The 17,451-nt window shown below is 53.1% G+C and overlaps 1 protein-coding gene across 1 annotated transcript; it reads left to right on the plus strand.

Moving 5' to 3' along the window:
* Positions 1-6,897: 6,897 nt before the first annotated feature.
* Abhd17a (abhydrolase domain containing 17A, depalmitoylase) lies at positions 6,898-13,329 on the plus strand. Its single transcript, NM_001006983.1, is given in 5 exon segments — positions 6,898-7,045; positions 9,931-10,446; positions 11,169-11,363; positions 12,659-12,838; positions 12,922-13,329. Coding segments are annotated over 4 exon segments (933 nt in total). The 5' UTR covers positions 6,898-7,045; positions 9,931-10,114; the 3' UTR covers positions 13,148-13,329.
* The last annotated feature ends 4,122 nt before the right edge of the window (positions 13,330-17,451 follow it).

Raw genomic sequence — 17,451 nt, forward strand, 5'->3', positions numbered from 1 at the left:
GGATATTTGATCACGGTGTAAACCCAGAGTGTGAACTGGAAAAACCTATTTCTTGTTGTGGTGTGGTTCAGCCCTAGCACACACCTTTAACCCAAGAGCTTCCTGTAAACAAGGGCTAGGTAAAGTGAATATAGGTCAAGAGGCAGAGCCAGCAGCCCACTGACCAGAGTGAGCATCCGAACCCAGGAACGAGAGAGGAGAGTCTCTGCGTTAAAGGGCACATGAGACATCGTGGAGAAGGGAAAGGGTCATCTGGCTGCTTTCTCTGCCTGTCTCAGTGAGCAGGCTTTCACCTCAATGTCTGGCTCCTGAGTCTTCATTGGTAAATAGAAGGTTTGGGATTTTGTTTTAAAAAACTCAAGGCTGGGGCTGGAGAGATAGCTCAGAGGTTAAGATCACTGACTCCTCTTCCCAAGGTCCTGAGTTCAATTCCCAGCTACCACATGGTGGCTCACAACCATCTGTGATGGGATCTGATGCCCTCCTCTGGTGTGGCTGAAGACAGTAACAATATGTGTGTGTGTGTGTGTGTGTGTGTGTGTGTGTGTGTATGTGTGTGTGTGTGTGTGTGTAATAAATCTTAAAAAAACAAAATGAAATTACAAGCCTGAGTTAAGCGGTGAGTTCAAAAGCAAGTTCAAAACCAGCCTGGTCGACAGAGCGAGTTCTAGGACAGCCAGGGCTGCACAGAGAGACCCTGTCTCAAAAAAAAAAAAAAATCAAAACAAACAAAGAAGGAAGCAAAAGAGGCTAGAGCTGTAGCACCGTGAGCCAGAGGGCTTGCCAGGCATGCAATGAGGCCTGGTATCCACCCCCAGTGCCACATAAGCCAGGCATGGCAGACCTGTTGCCCAGCACTTGGAAGGCAGAGGTGAGAAGCAAGGTCAGGCATTGGAGGTCATCCTTGGCTACATAGCTCATTTGAGAGCTGCCTAGACTGAGTGCTTATCTCAAAGGAAGAAAGAAAGAAAGAAAGAAAGAAAGAAAGAAAGAAAGAAAGAAAGAAAGAAAGAAAGAAAGAAAGAAAGAAAGAAAGAAAGAGAAAGAAAGGAAGGAAGGAAGGAAGGAAAAAAAGAAGGAAAGAACAAAAGAACGTATGAGGTGCTCTTGCTTAAACTTCAGAACAAAACCTCTGTACGATTTGACTGCTGACCCTGAAGCCTGACAACCACTAGGCCATCTGAGAAGGCAACTGTTTCGTTACCAAGATAGTCTCAGTTCACAAGCCTGCATCTGCCCAAGCCGTCTTTCACCTTGGCAGCTTTGTGAATTGTTCTTTCTTTTTTAAAGATTTATTTATTATAAATGCAGCTGTCTTCAGACACCCCAGAAGAGGGCGTCAGATCTCATGACAGATGGTTGTGAGCTACCATGTGGTTGCTAGGATTTGAACTCAGGACCTCTGGAAGAGCCGTCGGTGCTCTTTTTTTTCTGGGGGGGGGGTCTTTTTTTCGGAGCTGGGGACCGAACCCAGGGCCTTGCGCTTCCTAGGTAAGCACTCTACCACTGAGCTAAATCCCCAGCCCAGCCGTCGGTGCTCTTAACCACTGAGGAATCTCTCCAGCCTATGAATAGTTTTTTTCTTTTCTAAGAAAAAGATTTTATATTATGTGTATGTGTAAATTATGAGTGTGTCTGCACGTATACACATGCACCATGCGTGTACAGGGCCCACAGGGGACGCCCTGAGCTACAGTTTCAGTGCTGTGCTCAGTGGGTACTGTACACTAGACCCAGGCCAGCCGAACAGCAGTGCCCTTAACTACTGAGCATCTCTCCAGCCTTAGTTTGTTTTTTGTTTTTCTCTTTTTCTTTTCTTTTTTCTTTTTTTTTTTCTTTTTTTTCGGAGCTGGGGACCGAACCCAGGGCCTTGCGCTTGCTAGGCAAGTGCTCTACCACTGAGCTAAATCCCCAACCCCTTTTTCCCTTTTTCTTCTTTTCTTGTCCCTTTGGTTTGGTTTTATGGTCTCTCTGTGTAACCCTGGCTGTTCTGGAACTCCCTTTGTAGCTCAGGCTAGCCTGGAACCCAGAGATCCATCTGTCTCTGCGTCCCCAGATCCCAAGTGCTGGGATCAGAGGCATGTGCCATGGTTTCTTTGGAAAGTCAGGTATGTCAAAGTTTCACTGAGGCAAACACGTAAAAGCACACATGACGTTAGGACGGACCCAGTACATGATGGATGGCGGAGGATGATATTGGTACACCTCGCCATTCCTAAACAGCCATCTTCTGTGATGACTTCACGTAAAGAAACACACTGGAAAAGCTCTGCCAGCCTCGTGCTTCGTCTGTGGAATCAGGTGGCTTGCAGTGATGTCAGCTTCTACAGACCCACGAGTTGTTCTGCTAAGACACGTGTGGGAGGACACGTGACGTTTGGAGAAAGTATAAATAGTACTCAAAGGACAGGGACAGCAGGCATGACTTCTGGTCCTGGTTGCACCTGCTGACTCCTGCAGATTTGGTGGAGGCCTGGCTGTTTCTGCTGGGTTGAGCCACTGCTGCTGGTTTGTGTTTGCTGTGTGCAAGTGGACCCGGACTGAGAACAACGAAGATTGGAATCGCCCCAAAGAACAATTTCTTTTTCTCTTTCTTTTTCTTTCTAGAGCTGAGGACCAAACCTAGGGTTAGAGGGGAGGTTGAAGCAATTAAGAACCATTACTAAAAATAGGGGGGTTTGGGGATTTAGCTCAGTGGTAGAGCGCTTGTCTAGCAAACGCAAGGCCCTGGGTTCGGTCCCCAGCTCCAGAAAATAAATAAATAAATAAATAAAAATAGGGTTTGAGGCTGGAGAGATGGCTCTGCATCTAAGAGCCCTGGCCCTTCTTCAAGGGGTCCTGAGTTCAATTCCCAGCACCCACATGGTGGCTCATAACCATCTGTCATGAGATCTGATGCCCTCTTCAGGTGTGTCTGAAGAGAGTGACAGTGCACTCACATATATCAATTAATTAATTAGAGAAAAAGAAAGTAGAGCTTGAATAAATCAAAGGCTACACTGCCGGTTCTGCCCAGCCATGGTGGCCTTTCCAGCTCTGTTCCTGTGCTTTATCTGGGTCCAGTTTGTGAGTTTGTAGGTGTGGAGGTCAGAGGACAGCTCACGGGATCTCGGTCTTTTTACACTGTGTGACTCCTGGGCATTGAACTCAGGCGCTGAGGCTCAGGGCCACATGCCTCTGCCTGCCGCGCCATCTCAGAGCCCCTGGGTTTTGATTTCTGCTGTCTCTGTGCAGTTCTGGCCTCCTCCATTGCACTGACATTTCAGGTGTGTACTGCTATGTCTGGCTACAGCAGCAGAATTTCCGGGGGTAGGTGGGCAGTGTTGTGAAGAGAGGGCAGAACGCATGCTTCATGGAGACAGACAGAGGGACATGGAGACAGCAGCCATCACCACCCAGGCTTTCTAGATTGGTTCTAAAGAAAGTTTGTCACCTTAGTCTATCGATCTATTTATTATCTATTTATAGCTATGTATCTATCTATGGATCCATCCATCTACCTATCTATCTATGCATCTATGTGTCCATCCATCCATCTGTCTGTCAGTCAGTCTGTCTGTCTGTGTGCTTCTGTGCCTATCTATTGTTTTGGAGACAGGGTTTCCTTTCTCTGTGTAGCTCTGGCTGCCTTGGAACTTACTTTGTAGACCAGGCTGGCCTTGAACTCACTGCGATCCTCCTGCCTTCTGAAGTGCTGGAAATAAAGGTGTGTGCCTCTATGCCCAGATAAAATAACCTTTTTAAATAGGAATTTTGATTCAGTGTGGTAATTATTTTTCAATTTTATTATATCTATTCATTTAGTTTGTGGGGCTGCGGCATTAGGAAAGTCCCTGGAGCCTATCCTCCTCCCCAGCACATGACTCCCATGAGCTCAGCCTCACATCTGTACCTTTACCCACTAGGGCAGCTCACATCTCACTGGTCTCCTTATTACTTTATTCACTTGCACATATGCTTATCTGTATCTTTTTGTAATGTGTAGGGGCATGTGCATGTGTGTAGGTGCACATGAGGAAGCCAGAGGGCTACTGTGGGAGCTCGTTCCCTCCCAGCCTCGCCGTCTGCAGGTGGAAATCAGGTACTTAGTCTATAGTGTGTACATAGTGGTTTGGGTTTTTGCCCCCCGCCCCCCAAGCCATCTCACGGGCCCAGTGTATGTTGTTGTGACAATCAGAGCATGGTTTGCAGTCATTGGTTTTCCTTTTTTGTGGGTTGCAGGGATTGAACTCAGGACTGCAGGCTTGTTGGCAGGTGGCACCATCTTGCTGGCCCATGCATTATACCTTTTCATAGAGTATTACATATAAAGCTGAGTGTGGTGTGGAGATGAGTGCTTGGAACCCCAGCATTCAAGAGGCCAGCCTTGACTAGAGAGAGGCTTTGCCTCTAGAAGCCAAGCAGTCGTGTGCACCCCTTTAATCCCAGGGCTGGGGAGGTGGAGAAAGGCGGCCTCTGGGAATTGGAGACCAGCCAAGGCTAAATCGTGAGACTCTGTCTCAAATAAATAGATGGATGAATAGATGGATGGATGGGTAGAGGAATAGATGGATGAATAGATGAATGAATGGATAGATGGATGGGTAGATGGGTGGATGGGTGGATGGGTGGGGGGGTGGATTGGTGGGTGGATGGATGGATGGGTGGGTGGATAGGTGGGTGGATTGGTAGGTGGATGGGTGGATGGGTGGATGGGTGGGTGGGTGGGTGGATGGATGGATACATGAACAAAGTTGACTGGAGATGGGGTTCAGCTGCTAGAGTCCTAGTGTAGCACAAAGGCAAGAGACTCCTGCTGTCCAGCAATTGGAAGGTTGGGGCAGGTGGATCAAGAGTACAACACAGGGGTTGGGGATTTAGCTCAGTGGTAGAGCACTTGCCTAGCAAGCACAAGGCCCTGGGTTCGGTCCCCAGCTCTGGAAAAAAAAAAAAGAGTACAACACAGCTTCCCCTTCATATGTGTTCAGAGCAAGCCTGTTTGGGCTGTGGACTGTTATGAGACTCTTGTCTCAAAAGAGGTTGGGAATGGGTGGGGGAGAAAGGAATGAGGATGTAGTCTGTAGAATATGGTGTTAGCCACCCCTCACTTCAGTAGTCCAGTGCCAGAAGTCATGAGTTCAATACTATTCTAGGCCATCTGCGATGGTGTCCCCTCCAGCCCGAAAAAGAAAAAGGACTTGACTCAACCTTGCATGGTAGTTCATGTTTGTGAGTCTAGCATTCTGGTGGTTGGGAGAGGAGGATTGTTGAGTTTGAGGGCCCAGCATGGACTACACAATGTGTTCTAGACTGGCCCGATCTATAGTGTGAGGTCCTGTCTTAAAAAACTAAATAGGGATGCTGGAGGGATGGCTAATGGGTTGAGAGCATTTACAGCAGCTGGGAGCAATTCAAGGTGCATGCCTTTAATCTCAGCATTTGGGTAGAGGCAGACAGATCTCTCTGAGTTTGAGGCCAGTCTAGTCTAGGATGAGTTCCAGGACAGCTAAAGCTACATAGAGAAAAACTACAGAGAACAAAACAACAAAGCACATTTACTGCTCTTGTGAAGGACCAGAGAGTTCTGTTCCCAAAACCCATGTAGTGGCTCACGAGCAACCGGACTGCCCATAACTGCAGTTCCTGGGAATTTGACACCCCCTCCCGCTTGGGTTCACTTGTTTGTTTGTTTTTTTTTTCTTTTTCTTTTTTTCGGAGCTGGGGACCGAACCCAGGGCCTTGCGCTTGCTAGGCAAGCGCTCTACCACTGAGCTAAATCCCCAACCCCTAGGACTTTGGGTTTTTTTTTTTTTTGTTTTTCAGAGCTGGGGACTGAACCCAGGGCCTTTTGCTTGCTAGGCAAGCGCTCTACCACTGAGCTAAATCCCCAACCCACTTGGGTTCATTTGTGATCCACATGAGAGTGCAGCCAAAGTGCACATACATAATAAAAAGATAAAGCACACCCTCTGCCCCCTACACACAACTCAAAAAGAGGGCCAGTGAGATGGCTCAGTGAGTAAAAGGTTCTTTCCACTAAACCTGAGGATCTGAATTTAATTCCAGGGATTCACTCGGTAGAACAGAATCGATTCCCACACTCTTTTCTGACCTCTACAGGAACTCCATGGGACAGTAATGTTTATGCACAGACAAATAAATAAAATTGGACTGTAAAGATGTTTTGTCGCCTGAAATGGGAGTGGAATCTCCTGGAAATAGAGTTATAGATGGTTGAGAACCACTTTGTGGGTGTTGGGAACTGAACCTTAGTTCTTTGTAAGGGTAGTGTTCTTTTTTATGTATTTTTTTTTTTTCCGGAGCTGAGGACTGAACCCAGGGCCTTGTGCTTGCTAGGCAAGCGCTCTACCACTGAGCTAAATCCCCAACCCCAAGGGTAGTGTTCTTAAACGGTGAACACCTCTCCAGCTCCAGATTTGAGACCCTAAAACTGCTTTTATTGCCTCTTCCAGGAATTCAGGGAGGGGACGGGCGGATGGGAGAGCAAGAATAATTTAACCAACCAAATGGGCATGAAAACTCCAACCTCTGAACCCTTCTCTATTTCTATCAAAGCCACACCCTATCCAGGCCCCTCCCCTAGACCATTCGGTTCCGCCCTCATTCCAGGCCCCGCCCCTAGACCACCGCTCTTCACCAGGTATCGCGTGCCCAGCCAAGCTCCTTTAGACCTTCACTTCTGCCCCGCCCCCATGAAAGCCCCGCCTACACAATCAGGTTCCGCCTTGCAGCTCGAGCCCCGCCCAGCAATCCCTCCTGTGGCCCCACCTCCAGCACGTGTACCTCCCTCACAACAACCCATCCAATCCGCTTCGTGATCGCTTTGCCCCGCCCCCACGACCAGCGGAGTCCTTCTCGCTTGCGCATTCGCCTCGCATCACTTCCGGGGCGGTGTTAGAAAAACTCACTTCCGCCCGCGGCGGAGCTGCGGTGGTGGCGGTGCAGGAGGCTAGGTCGGGGCCCCCGGGGGACAGACGGACGGACGCACGGGCGGGCGGCCGGGAGCCATGGAGTGCGGCCCCCGGGCCGGCGGGCGCGGGCGGCGGTGAGTGCGGGCGGGCGCGCGGGGGCTGCGGCGGTTTGCGGAGTGGGGCCGAATCGAGCGGGGCCCTGCGTCCGATACTTCTTTGCGCTCTCCCGGGATGGCTACGGGACCCGGTCCCTGGCATCCCCATGTCCCCGTCCAGCGATCCTGGAGTGATCGCTTAACCTCCTCAGGACAAGGCTGTGCCCCCAAGACGCCCGGGGCCCAGCCGCAGACCCAGCCCCTATCCCACACCATCTCTGCTTACATCGTCTGCTGACATTCACCGGCCACCTTTGCCCCTCGCCTGGCGTCTTCCTGTCAGCTGGGGCCCACTGCAGGCTTCCCTTTTGCGGTCCAGGACTCCTTTATGGTTCCTTATCACCCCCACCATGAAGTCCTCATGCTGCAGCAGAGCCTGAGGGTACAGCTTGAAGCAGGCCCTGCTCCCCTGGGAGCCCTTGCAGTTTTTCGAGTCCTCTCTCGCCGCCCGGGTTTACCTCTCCGGTCACTTAGCTATTTCTTTTTTTCACGTGTGTGTTCCTACGCAGAGGACAGCGGACAGCTTTGTGGAGTCCTCCCCTACCCTGTAGATCACCTGATCCAATTCGGATCTTCAAACTTGGTAGCAAGTGCCTTTACTTGCTGAGCCATCTCATTCTACATTCTAGCGAGGGTTGCCACCCTACTATGACTTGCTGGGTGAGGCTTCCCGATGCAGACAGTCATATGTAGGTCATCCTAGAGCCCTTACAGTAGCCTGCATGCTTGTAACACTAGGGTCTGGTTTTAAGTTTGTGATCACAATACTTGGGACTTTGTGGCAGTGAGTAAATAATCTTGGCTTACAGTACCCAATGGCTCCCATCTGTGACATGAAGTCCCACATGCTGTCTGCCCTCTCCATTTAACACTGGCAGACCCTGGGGGCTTATGTCTTTAATGTCTTTCTCCTACACCTTCACTTTCTCTGGCTACTCTGCACATGGTTGTTGAATGGAAGTGAGTAGTTATTGGTCCTAGTGGTTCTGCCCCTGTGGACTTTCTTATGGTAAGGTGGAGATCTAGTTAACTGTAGAAGTATTTAGAATCATAAATATGAGGGCTCCTCACCATATGGAGGACTCAGTGTGCTGGTGTAGGTAGGGACAGCCTCAGGAGGTAAACTGAGGCCTCTCCTTTCTTCACTTGTCTACAAAACATACTGCAGGTTGAGACCCCTGAAGTTGCACACCTGACAAACTGTGGCTAGGGATGAGGTCTGTGACTAGGAAGGAGGACTCCTTTAAAAGGGAGGTCACTCGATGGGTGTGTGACCATCCTGTACAAGGTGTCAAGGTAGCCCGGGTGAAGAGGACTCTGACATGGGATGATAGTGGCTGGGATGGATCTAGGCAAGGAGACTAGAGTGCAGTAGCCATGGATGGACCAGCTGGCCTAAGGATCCATTGGAGTGGCCTGGAGGGGAGTGTGAGGGGCAGCACCCCCTTTCCTGGCCTTATCTCACCTTATCCTTTCTCACTGGACTGCAGACCGCCCCAAGCCCTCTGTTACTAAGGGGTATTACATGAGGAGACCTTGATGATAAAGTTGGTGTCTCTAAACATTGACCTCGTGGGTATTTGGGGCAGGGTCATTCCTTGATAATAGCTGTTCCAGGCTACTCTGTGTCCCTGCTAGGTGTGCTCTCAGTTACAGATGTGGTCTGGTGTCTCCTTGGGCCCCACCTGCTCCATCCTAGGAGTGCTCTAGGTTACAGATGTGGACTGGTGTCTCCTGGAGACAGGTTCAGCCGCATCGTTGAGAATTGTGGCCTGGGAGCTGGGGACTTCTCGCACTGTCTTTGTCCTTACTCTGGGTGTCAGCTGGTCTCCCAGTGTGCCTCTGGATTGTTACAGACTGGGGCATCACTCGACCTAGCTGCTGGCCTCAGGCTCATGGGCATCAGAGATGTGTGTGTGGACGGGCTCACAGCTGCCTAAGTGTCATATGTCTCCTTTGCCTGTTATCCATGTCCCTCTGTCCCTGTGGGTTTATATGCTGTGACCTAAAACCCAGATGTATGTGGATATCCTGTTAAAATTGTACTATGATGTCTCCTGCCTTCTTCCTAGGCTGTGAGAGATGGTGGTGGGCTTTTCTGGAAATGTCTCTGTCTACCCATTGGCAGCTCTGTGTACAGTGGCAGTGGCTTTGGTGTCACTTGAACACGTTTCAGGATGTCCTGCAGAAGTGGAACATTTGGGTTTCTATTGGAGTCAGGCCCTGTCCCCCACTTCACTTCCCTCCTGCAGTTTGCTGCCTCTCTGAGGCAGGCCTGGGAGGTTGGGTGACCGAACCCTGAGGTTACAGCTGCCTGAGGCCACAGCTGCCCTGACCCTGGGGAGACACCCTGGCCCCAAGCACAGGGACAAACCATTGTCCCAGCCAGTGGGGCCCTGCGTCTGGCACGCATCCTGTCCTTGTTCCCGGCCTTTGTGTCTGCTTCCTTCCTCCCTTGGGTTCTGTCTCTCTGTTCCAAGGCCCCACTGCTCACCCCTCCACATCCTCCTGTGTGGGAGCCTCTGAGCCTTTGGATCCCTTTGGCTCAAAACCTGGGGCCGCCTTTGTTACCTGTTCTGGAGGATAACTCCTTCAAGGACTGAGGGAGAAACTGGTGGGGCATGTAGAAGGGTCTGGACATAGGCCTGGGGGTGCTGGAATGGCTGAAGCTGGGGGGCATACATAGGAGTTCTGCAACAGAGGCCCAGGAGAGACTGTGGGGTAAGCTAGGGCTGTGGGCAGGCCGAGAGGACCAAGATAGACCGTGGATGTGGGGACAAGCCTTCCTCCCTGCCTGGCACAGGCTGGCATCTGGTTCTACCTTAGCTTCCTGGAGGGAACCCACATGTCGGTGTCCCCCGCAGGGTGTCCCACTGTATGGCATGGAGACCTGTGGCTGTGAGGCTCCTGGGGGCTCGCCTTGGACCGCGATGGGGCCGGGCTGCGGCCTCCTAACGGGACTGAGGTGTGCAGCCCGCGAGCTGCCGCTGCCCGCATCTCGGAGCACCCCCGCCCCCCCCCTGGCCCGGCGCGGGCCCGGCGCCCGCCATGAACGGCCTGTCGGTGAGCGAGCTCTGCTGCCTGTTCTGCTGCCCACCCTGCCCGGGCCGCATCGCGGCCAAGCTCGCCTTCCTGCCTCCCGAGCCCACCTACTCTCTGGTACCTGAACCCGAGCCGGGGCCCGGCGGGGCCGGCGCTGCCCCCTCGGGTCCCCTGCGGACCTCAGCGGCCACCCCCGGGCGCTGGAAGATCCACCTGACGGAGCGCGCTGACTTCCAGTATGGCCAGCGCGAGCTGGACACCATTGAGGTCTTCGTGACCAAGAGCGCGCGCGCCAACCGCATTGCCTGCATGTATGTGCGCTGTGTACCGGGTGCCAGGTGAGCTGCCCCCTCCCAGGGCACACACAGCAGGAGTGCGTGGGTATTGCACTGCTCTGCCTTCCGGCCCACCTGACCCCTCTTGTAAAGCACAGGAGACCCGGCTGTCAGGTTCTTGCTTTGAGGTCTCCAGAGGGTGAGGTGGCGCAGCAACAGTTTTCCCAGGTCGAGTCTGGAGTCCAAAGGGCGAACCTTTACTTAGGAGTCAGGCAGGAGCTTCAGGAAGCCGCCTGGGCAGGGCTAGGCAGGTGCATGGCCTTGACCTGGCACAGGCCTTTGTTTTGTTACAGGTCTGTCTTGGTTGGCCAGTGGCCAACTGGGGGCAGGGTGGATCTCAAGAGTTTGCTGGTGGTCAGGGATGGGGCCTGGTCCTCCCCCTAGCAATAGAGCAGGCTCTTTTTATGCACGGTTCTGAACCATGGGGGCATGCCACCACTGAGATGGCCCTTGACCATCCTGGCCTGGACGTGTGTCTGTTGAAGAATGAACTTACAGTGGGTCCCTCTGTAGATAGGGTCTAAGGTCTGCTGGCTGACCACAGCCAGGCTTAAGGCTAGGACTAACCAGCCTTCCGGTCCCATCCCCAGCCACTCTCTGCCATGCAGTGGGAGGCTAGCCGTGGAGCTGGGCTGTCCCAGTTGGCTTCGAGTAGATGAGACAGTAGGTGCTGCTGGCCCGGTGTGGGTGGTCAGCTGTGCCCTGCTCTCTCACCTGCATACTAGGTACACAGTTCTCTTCTCGCATGGCAATGCGGTGGACCTGGGCCAGATGTGCAGCTTCTATGTTGGCCTGGGCACACGCATCGGCTGCAACATCTTCTCTTACGACTACTCTGGCTATGGCATCAGCTCTGGCCGGCCCTCTGAGAAGAACCTCTATGCTGACATTGACGCTGCCTGGCAGGCCCTGCGCACCAGGTGAGGGCCCTGGCTCTTGGGGCAGTGGGTGGTATGGGAGTGCCAGTGGCCGATGCCACCTTGCCATCCTCAGGGAAAGAGAGTGCTTCTACCTGGTCAGACAGTGAACAGGGGGCCCTGGGTCTAGGAGATAGTCATTGAGGGGCTTGGGAGCAGGCCGGTGATAGCCCAAGTGCCAGCCAGGGACTGTGCCATTAGCTGAACTTGCTCTGGGGCAGGTGGCTGTCAGGATGGGCTGTACTAGAGGTGTCCACATGATGGCAGGCAGGAGGTCTGGGTCACTCTTGTCAGTCTGCCTTCCTGGTCACCCAGCTCACCCTACCTCGTGAGGGATCCTTTTGCTCCTTCATAGAGCAGGGCCCATGTTGGGCCCATGCAGGGGCATGAAACCACCCTCCCAACTTCCAGAGGCCCCTACCCTTGATTAGGGCTCCATGTGGTGCTGGAACTCTGGCAGCCCTGGGGAGTTAGGGACCCTGGTTGCCCTGGAGATGTGCCAGGTACTAGTGGGCTGGGTCCCCTGGCACTATTGATGCTGGCACTGGGGACCTGTCTGAGTGCCCCTCCCCTTGTGCCACAGGTGCCTGTACCCTGCCTCGGCTGGCTTCCCCTTGCTCACACTGTACAGCAGCCTGGGGAGTCACTGCTGTGTGTTCTAAGCTTTGTCCATTGTCCAACTACAGCACTGAGTTCAGGGAACTCCTGAGGTGGGGCGACTCTTCTGAAGCCCCCCCCCATGGTGGGCGGAGCTTAGGCTTGAACTACAGACAGTATGGAGCAGGCAGGGCGGTGGCTTGGTCAGCCCAGGGGTGCCTTGTGAGTTGCCCCTGGGTGTTCCACCTCCTGCCTGAGCTCAGGGAAGGGTCCTGTGGAGGCTTGTCTGAGATAGACCAGTGGGGAGCACTAGGCAGCTCAGCCAGGGTAAGTGACCACACAGATCTGCTGGGGTGGGAACCGCAGGAGATGAGCTAGGAATGAGCTGGCTGTTACATTGCCTGTGTTGTGCAAGCTTCTAATTGGGCAGGAAAGACTCTAGGGACTTTAAACTGGGCCAAGCATCCGGGGACACAGTTTCCTAAATTCCCAGAGACCCACACTGGTGGGGAGGCAGCACTGGGAAGAGACAGCCCGCCCCTCTCTGGGGTCAGAAGGGAATCCTGCCTCAGTCGGAGTCTATCACGCTGTCCCCCACCCTGTGGGAGGCACTGAGGAAAACGCCAGGGAGCTACCGCTTGGTAAGGCTTTGGGGGTTGCCCATCTCTAGGCCTGCTGACCCTGCCCCTGATGTCGTTCAGGTATGGCATCAGCCCAGACAGTATCATCCTGTATGGCCAGAGCATTGGCACCGTGCCCACAGTGGATCTGGCGTCACGTTATGAGTGTGCTGCAGTGGTCCTGCACTCGCCTCTCACCTCCGGCATGCGGGTGGCCTTCCCTGACACCAAGAAGACCTACTGCTTCGATGCTTTCCCTAAGTGAGCATGAGAGCGGGGCTTGGAAGGGGCGGGGCCTGAGAAGGGGCGGGGCTCCAGCCTGACCATCATCTTTTTTCCTCCAGCATCGAGAAGGTGTCGAAGATCACGTCACCGGTGCTCATCATCCACGGCACAGAAGACGAGGTGATCGACTTCTCACACGGGCTGGCACTGTATGAGCGCTGTCCAAAGGCCGTGGAGCCGCTGTGGGTGGAGGGTGCTGGGCACAACGACATTGAGCTGTATAGTCAATACCTGGAGCGCCTACGCCGCTTCATCTCCCAGGAGCTGCCCAGCCAACGCACCTAACCAAGCCACAGGGACCTCAGCAGTACGCGGGCCTCCTGCCGGGGCTGCATGTGACCCGGAGCCCAGGACCTGCCTGGCACCCAGGGGCCATGAACCATGTGCAGGCGACAGAGGTCCCTCTTCTCTCCTCGGGGAAGCAAAGAGAAGGAAAGAGGGAAACTAATTAAAGGATTAAGATTTTAGGGTTGCCTTGGCTTCTTCATGGCTCTAGTGCGCCTTCCTGGATCGCTGGGACCAGCTGGGTGTGGGGAGTGTGAGGGAAACCCTCAGGTCATCCCACCCAGGGTCTGCACCCAGGACTGCAGGGCAGCAACCAGCTCTGCAGGAGCCCCGATCCCCACTGCGCACTGGGCTCCCACTCCAGATGACAGGACCAGGCCTTGCACTGTGCCAGTTGGGAGCTGCGGAGGTCTCCCCAGGACTGCAGCGTACACCTAGGGCCATGTGCTCTGTGGGGCTGAGCCTTGTGATGTTTCCCTAGTCACAGGGTCCCTAGGGCGAGTGAGGAAGGGCCTGTGGGGGGAGATCAGTGCCCTGAGCTGACTGAGGTCACTTTAAGAGTGGGTGGTACATTTGGGGGAGCTGGAATCCTTGGGGGCATGGCTGTAGCCCCTGAAGAACAGAAGTGACAATTATAATTAGTGGTTTTTAAAATTTATTTTATTTTATGTACATTGTTGACTTGAGTGCATGTATGTCTGTGCTATGTGGGTACTGGGAATTGAACCTAGATGCTCTGCAAGAGTGCTTTCAACCACTGAGCCATCTCTCCAGCACCCCCAAAGTTGGTGGTCAGTGCTGAAGCTGGCTCCCCAGCCCGTGTTTCAGCAAATCCGGGGCTTCCTAACCTGGCACCTCCTCTCCAACCTCAGGACCTTGACACAGGTTGCTCAGGTGCCCTCACCAGATCCCTGTGTGTGGCCCCATCCCCCTCACCAGATCCCTGTGTGTGGTCCCATCCCCCTCACCAGATCCCTGTGTATGGTCCCATCCCCCTCACCAGATCCCTGTGTGTGGTCCCATCCCACTGCCTGGTTTGGCTCTTCCACCACCTGCTGCAAGTTTCCCTAGGCCCTACACCCCCCATTCCCTCTACTCTGTTTCATCCTGATCGCTGCCCATTGCTCCCACCCATGGCCCTGAAATGCAGAATTGTCCTAGGCTGGTTCTCCACTGTGACCTTGGTGCACACAGGCCCAGAATGTACCGGGTGAGGAGAGGAAGGGCATCATTCTGAACCTGTCATCCTATAATGAGGGAGGGGGCTATCGATATTGAGGACCCTATATCAAAACACTAAACCAGCACATGGGTAGAGTCAGGGTGAGGGGATGGTGGTGCCAGGGCAGCATAACTCAGGATAAAATAGCAAGGCTGTTTGGATACTTAAAGAAGAGATGTGTTCTTTTGACCTCCCTACCCTCTCCCCAAGCCCAGCTGTTGATGACCACAAAGTCTGGTTTTCTGGGTGCTGGGGATGGAGCCCAGGGCTCCCCGCAGCTAAGCCGCAGATACAGTCCTATGTTTACTCTGTGAGACAGGGTCTTGCTCTATAATTCGCTCTCTTCATGGACTTCGCTGAATGATGCCATACCTGGAGCTGCTGGGGCTGGAGCATGGGGCACAGTGAATGCAGAGGGTTCCACCCATTGGTCCACAGCCCACAAGGTCTCCCTCTGTCTCTGAGCCTAGCTGGCTGACAGTACACAGCTCAGGCCTTAGACCTCCCCACAGCTGGAATGCCAGCTCTGAGCAAGCCCTGAGCCAGCCTGTGAGCTGCAGCAAGCTTGGTGGCCCACACCTTTAATCCCAGCACTCAGGAGGCAGGCAGAGCTCTGTGAGTTTGAGGCCAGCCTGGTCACCATAGTTTCATGATAGCCAGGGCTACACAGAGAAACCTGTCTTGAAAAGTCGAAACACAAACAACATATTTATTAGGGGTGAGGCACATGTACCACTGCATACATGCGGAGTTCGAGTGTCAGGAGTCTGTTCTCCCGGGGCCTGAATTCAGGTTATCAGGCTTGGAGGCAAGTGTCTACTCACTGGGCCGTCTGGCTGGCCCTACTGTAGCCAACTTTTTAAATGCTTCTCTGTCGTGTTTTGTGATAACCGTCCCTGTCACTATCAGTCATTCTAACTTGTATAAATGTACATTTGTTATAAAGATGAATATTTAAATCTTCTGTATCTCATGGTTTTTGTTGTTTGCTAAAGTACTTTATATATTAAGTAAATTGGGGGGCTGGAGAGATGGCTCAGTGGTCAGGGGAACTTGCTGCCCTTGGCAGAGGACCCAGCTCAGTTCCCAGCACCCATAATCGGTTCATAAGTGCCTGCCACTCCGCTCCAGGGGACACAAGGCCTCTGGACTGAAGCCTCCTGTGCACATGTGCGCACGCCACACGTGCGCGCGCGCTCGCGCGCGCGCACACACACACACACACACACACACACAGATATAAAAACAATAAGAAAATCACCCTTTGTCTGCTCACGGTGTGCGGGTGTTTGGCTTCTAGCCAGGTCTGTGTTGTGTTCTGGAAGGCAAGGGAAGGGTCTCTGTTCCCTAGAGCTGGACTACAGGTAGGTGTGAGCTGCCCTACATGGTTGTGGGCTGGGATCCGAACTTGGATCCTCTGTAAGGGCAGCCGGTGCCCTCAACCATGACAGACACTAGTTTTTCTTACTGTTTTCTGAAACAGGGTCTCTCCTTGGAGCCCAACTTGGCTTTGAATTCACATCAATTGGCCTGTTTCTGTCTTTGGTGTGCAGAAATTAAAGATGTGTAGCACTATGCCTGGGCAACTTTGTGGTCAGTTGGTTTGTTTGTTTATTGTTTTTTAAAGACAAGCTTTCTCTGTAGCTCTGGCTGTTGAAACACTCTTGTAGACCAGGCTGGCACTGAACTCACAGAGATCCTCCTGCTTCTGCCTCCTGAGCTCTGGCAGTAAAAGCATGGGCTGCCAACACCACCTCATAACAGGTTAAACCTTTTTTTCCCCTTTTTCCACCAGAATCAGCAGGTTAAAACTTTTTTTTTAATTTTAATTTTTAAAAAATTTTTTTATTTATATGAGTATACTGTAGCTGTTTTTAGACACCAGGAGAGGGCATCAGATCCCATTACAGATGGTTGTGAGCCACCATGTGGTTGCTGGGATTTGAACTCAGGACCACTGGAAGTGCCTTTTTAAGACACTTTATGTCCGTCTGTGCGAGCTAGGGGCGTGGCACAGGGGGATGGAGCCCCGCCTAGAATCTCCCAATTAGAGGCTGGGAGTGTGGCACAGGGGTGGAGCCCAGGCCGAGAATCCCTAGAAAAGCTGGCCTTGGTGGCACATGCCTCTAATCCCAGCACTTGGAAGGCAGAGGCAGGCAGATCTCTTGAGTTCTTGGCCACCCTGGTCTACAGAGTGAGTTCCAGGACAACCGGGGCTAAGCAGAGAGATTCTGTGTTAAATAACAACAACAACAACAATATATCAAACCACCTCCCCACCCCCACCAAGAAGAAACGAATGCAGATCCCTCATTTACAGATTAAAATTACAAGGAAACCACCTTAAATCCAGGATGACATCTGTAACCTCCCTGTGGCTCTTCCTGCTTTGATGCTCTGAGATCTTGTGGCCGCCACCGCTCAGTCACACTTGCCAGGTGGCCGCAGAGCCTCCTCAGTCAGCAGTACCCACAGGCACCTGCCTGCCCATTTCCTACCAGCAGGAAGGTGGGGGTGGGGTTGTGGACCTCAGACTAGACAATGACCCCAGCTCCTAGTTGTCTGTGAATCTCTGTCCTCCAGTTGCCCCTTTTCTCACATAGCCCTCACCAGAGGCCATAGTCCACTCCCGGAAATTCCCCCCACCGCTGTATGGCTGCAGCCAGGCTGCTCTCCCTGACACTCTTTCATGCCCTACTTGTAGTGGTTTCCTAGTCCTGGGGTCACCTCATGTCCCCACACCTGACTTAACCTCCAGTCAAGGGACCTAGTAGTCCAGGGAAGTCACGGCATCCAGACTGGAGTGGACAGGATCAGGCCTGCCACAGACACCCATCTTGTGGGCCTTGAACACTGTTTTCTGAATGGCTACAGATGCCGACTTAGGCCTCTCAGATCATCTGTCCTCTGTGGCTGGGAGGGCTTTCCTGTCTTGAAGGCTCTCAGTGTGAGCATTGTCTGGACCCAGCTAAGGGTAACAAAGGCAAGGGACCAATGACTGCTCAAGGTTCAGACTTCTCCAGAGCCCACCGTGTCCTCGGACCTGGAACAGGTCTCTCTGACACAGCTACCTCCCTTACCC

Source organism: Rattus norvegicus, chromosome 7 (genome assembly GCF_021556685.1).
Source record: "Rattus norvegicus strain SHRSP/BbbUtx chromosome 7, alternate assembly SHRSP_T2T, whole genome shotgun sequence".
Classification (NCBI taxonomy): domain Eukaryota; kingdom Metazoa; phylum Chordata; class Mammalia; order Rodentia; family Muridae; genus Rattus; species Rattus norvegicus.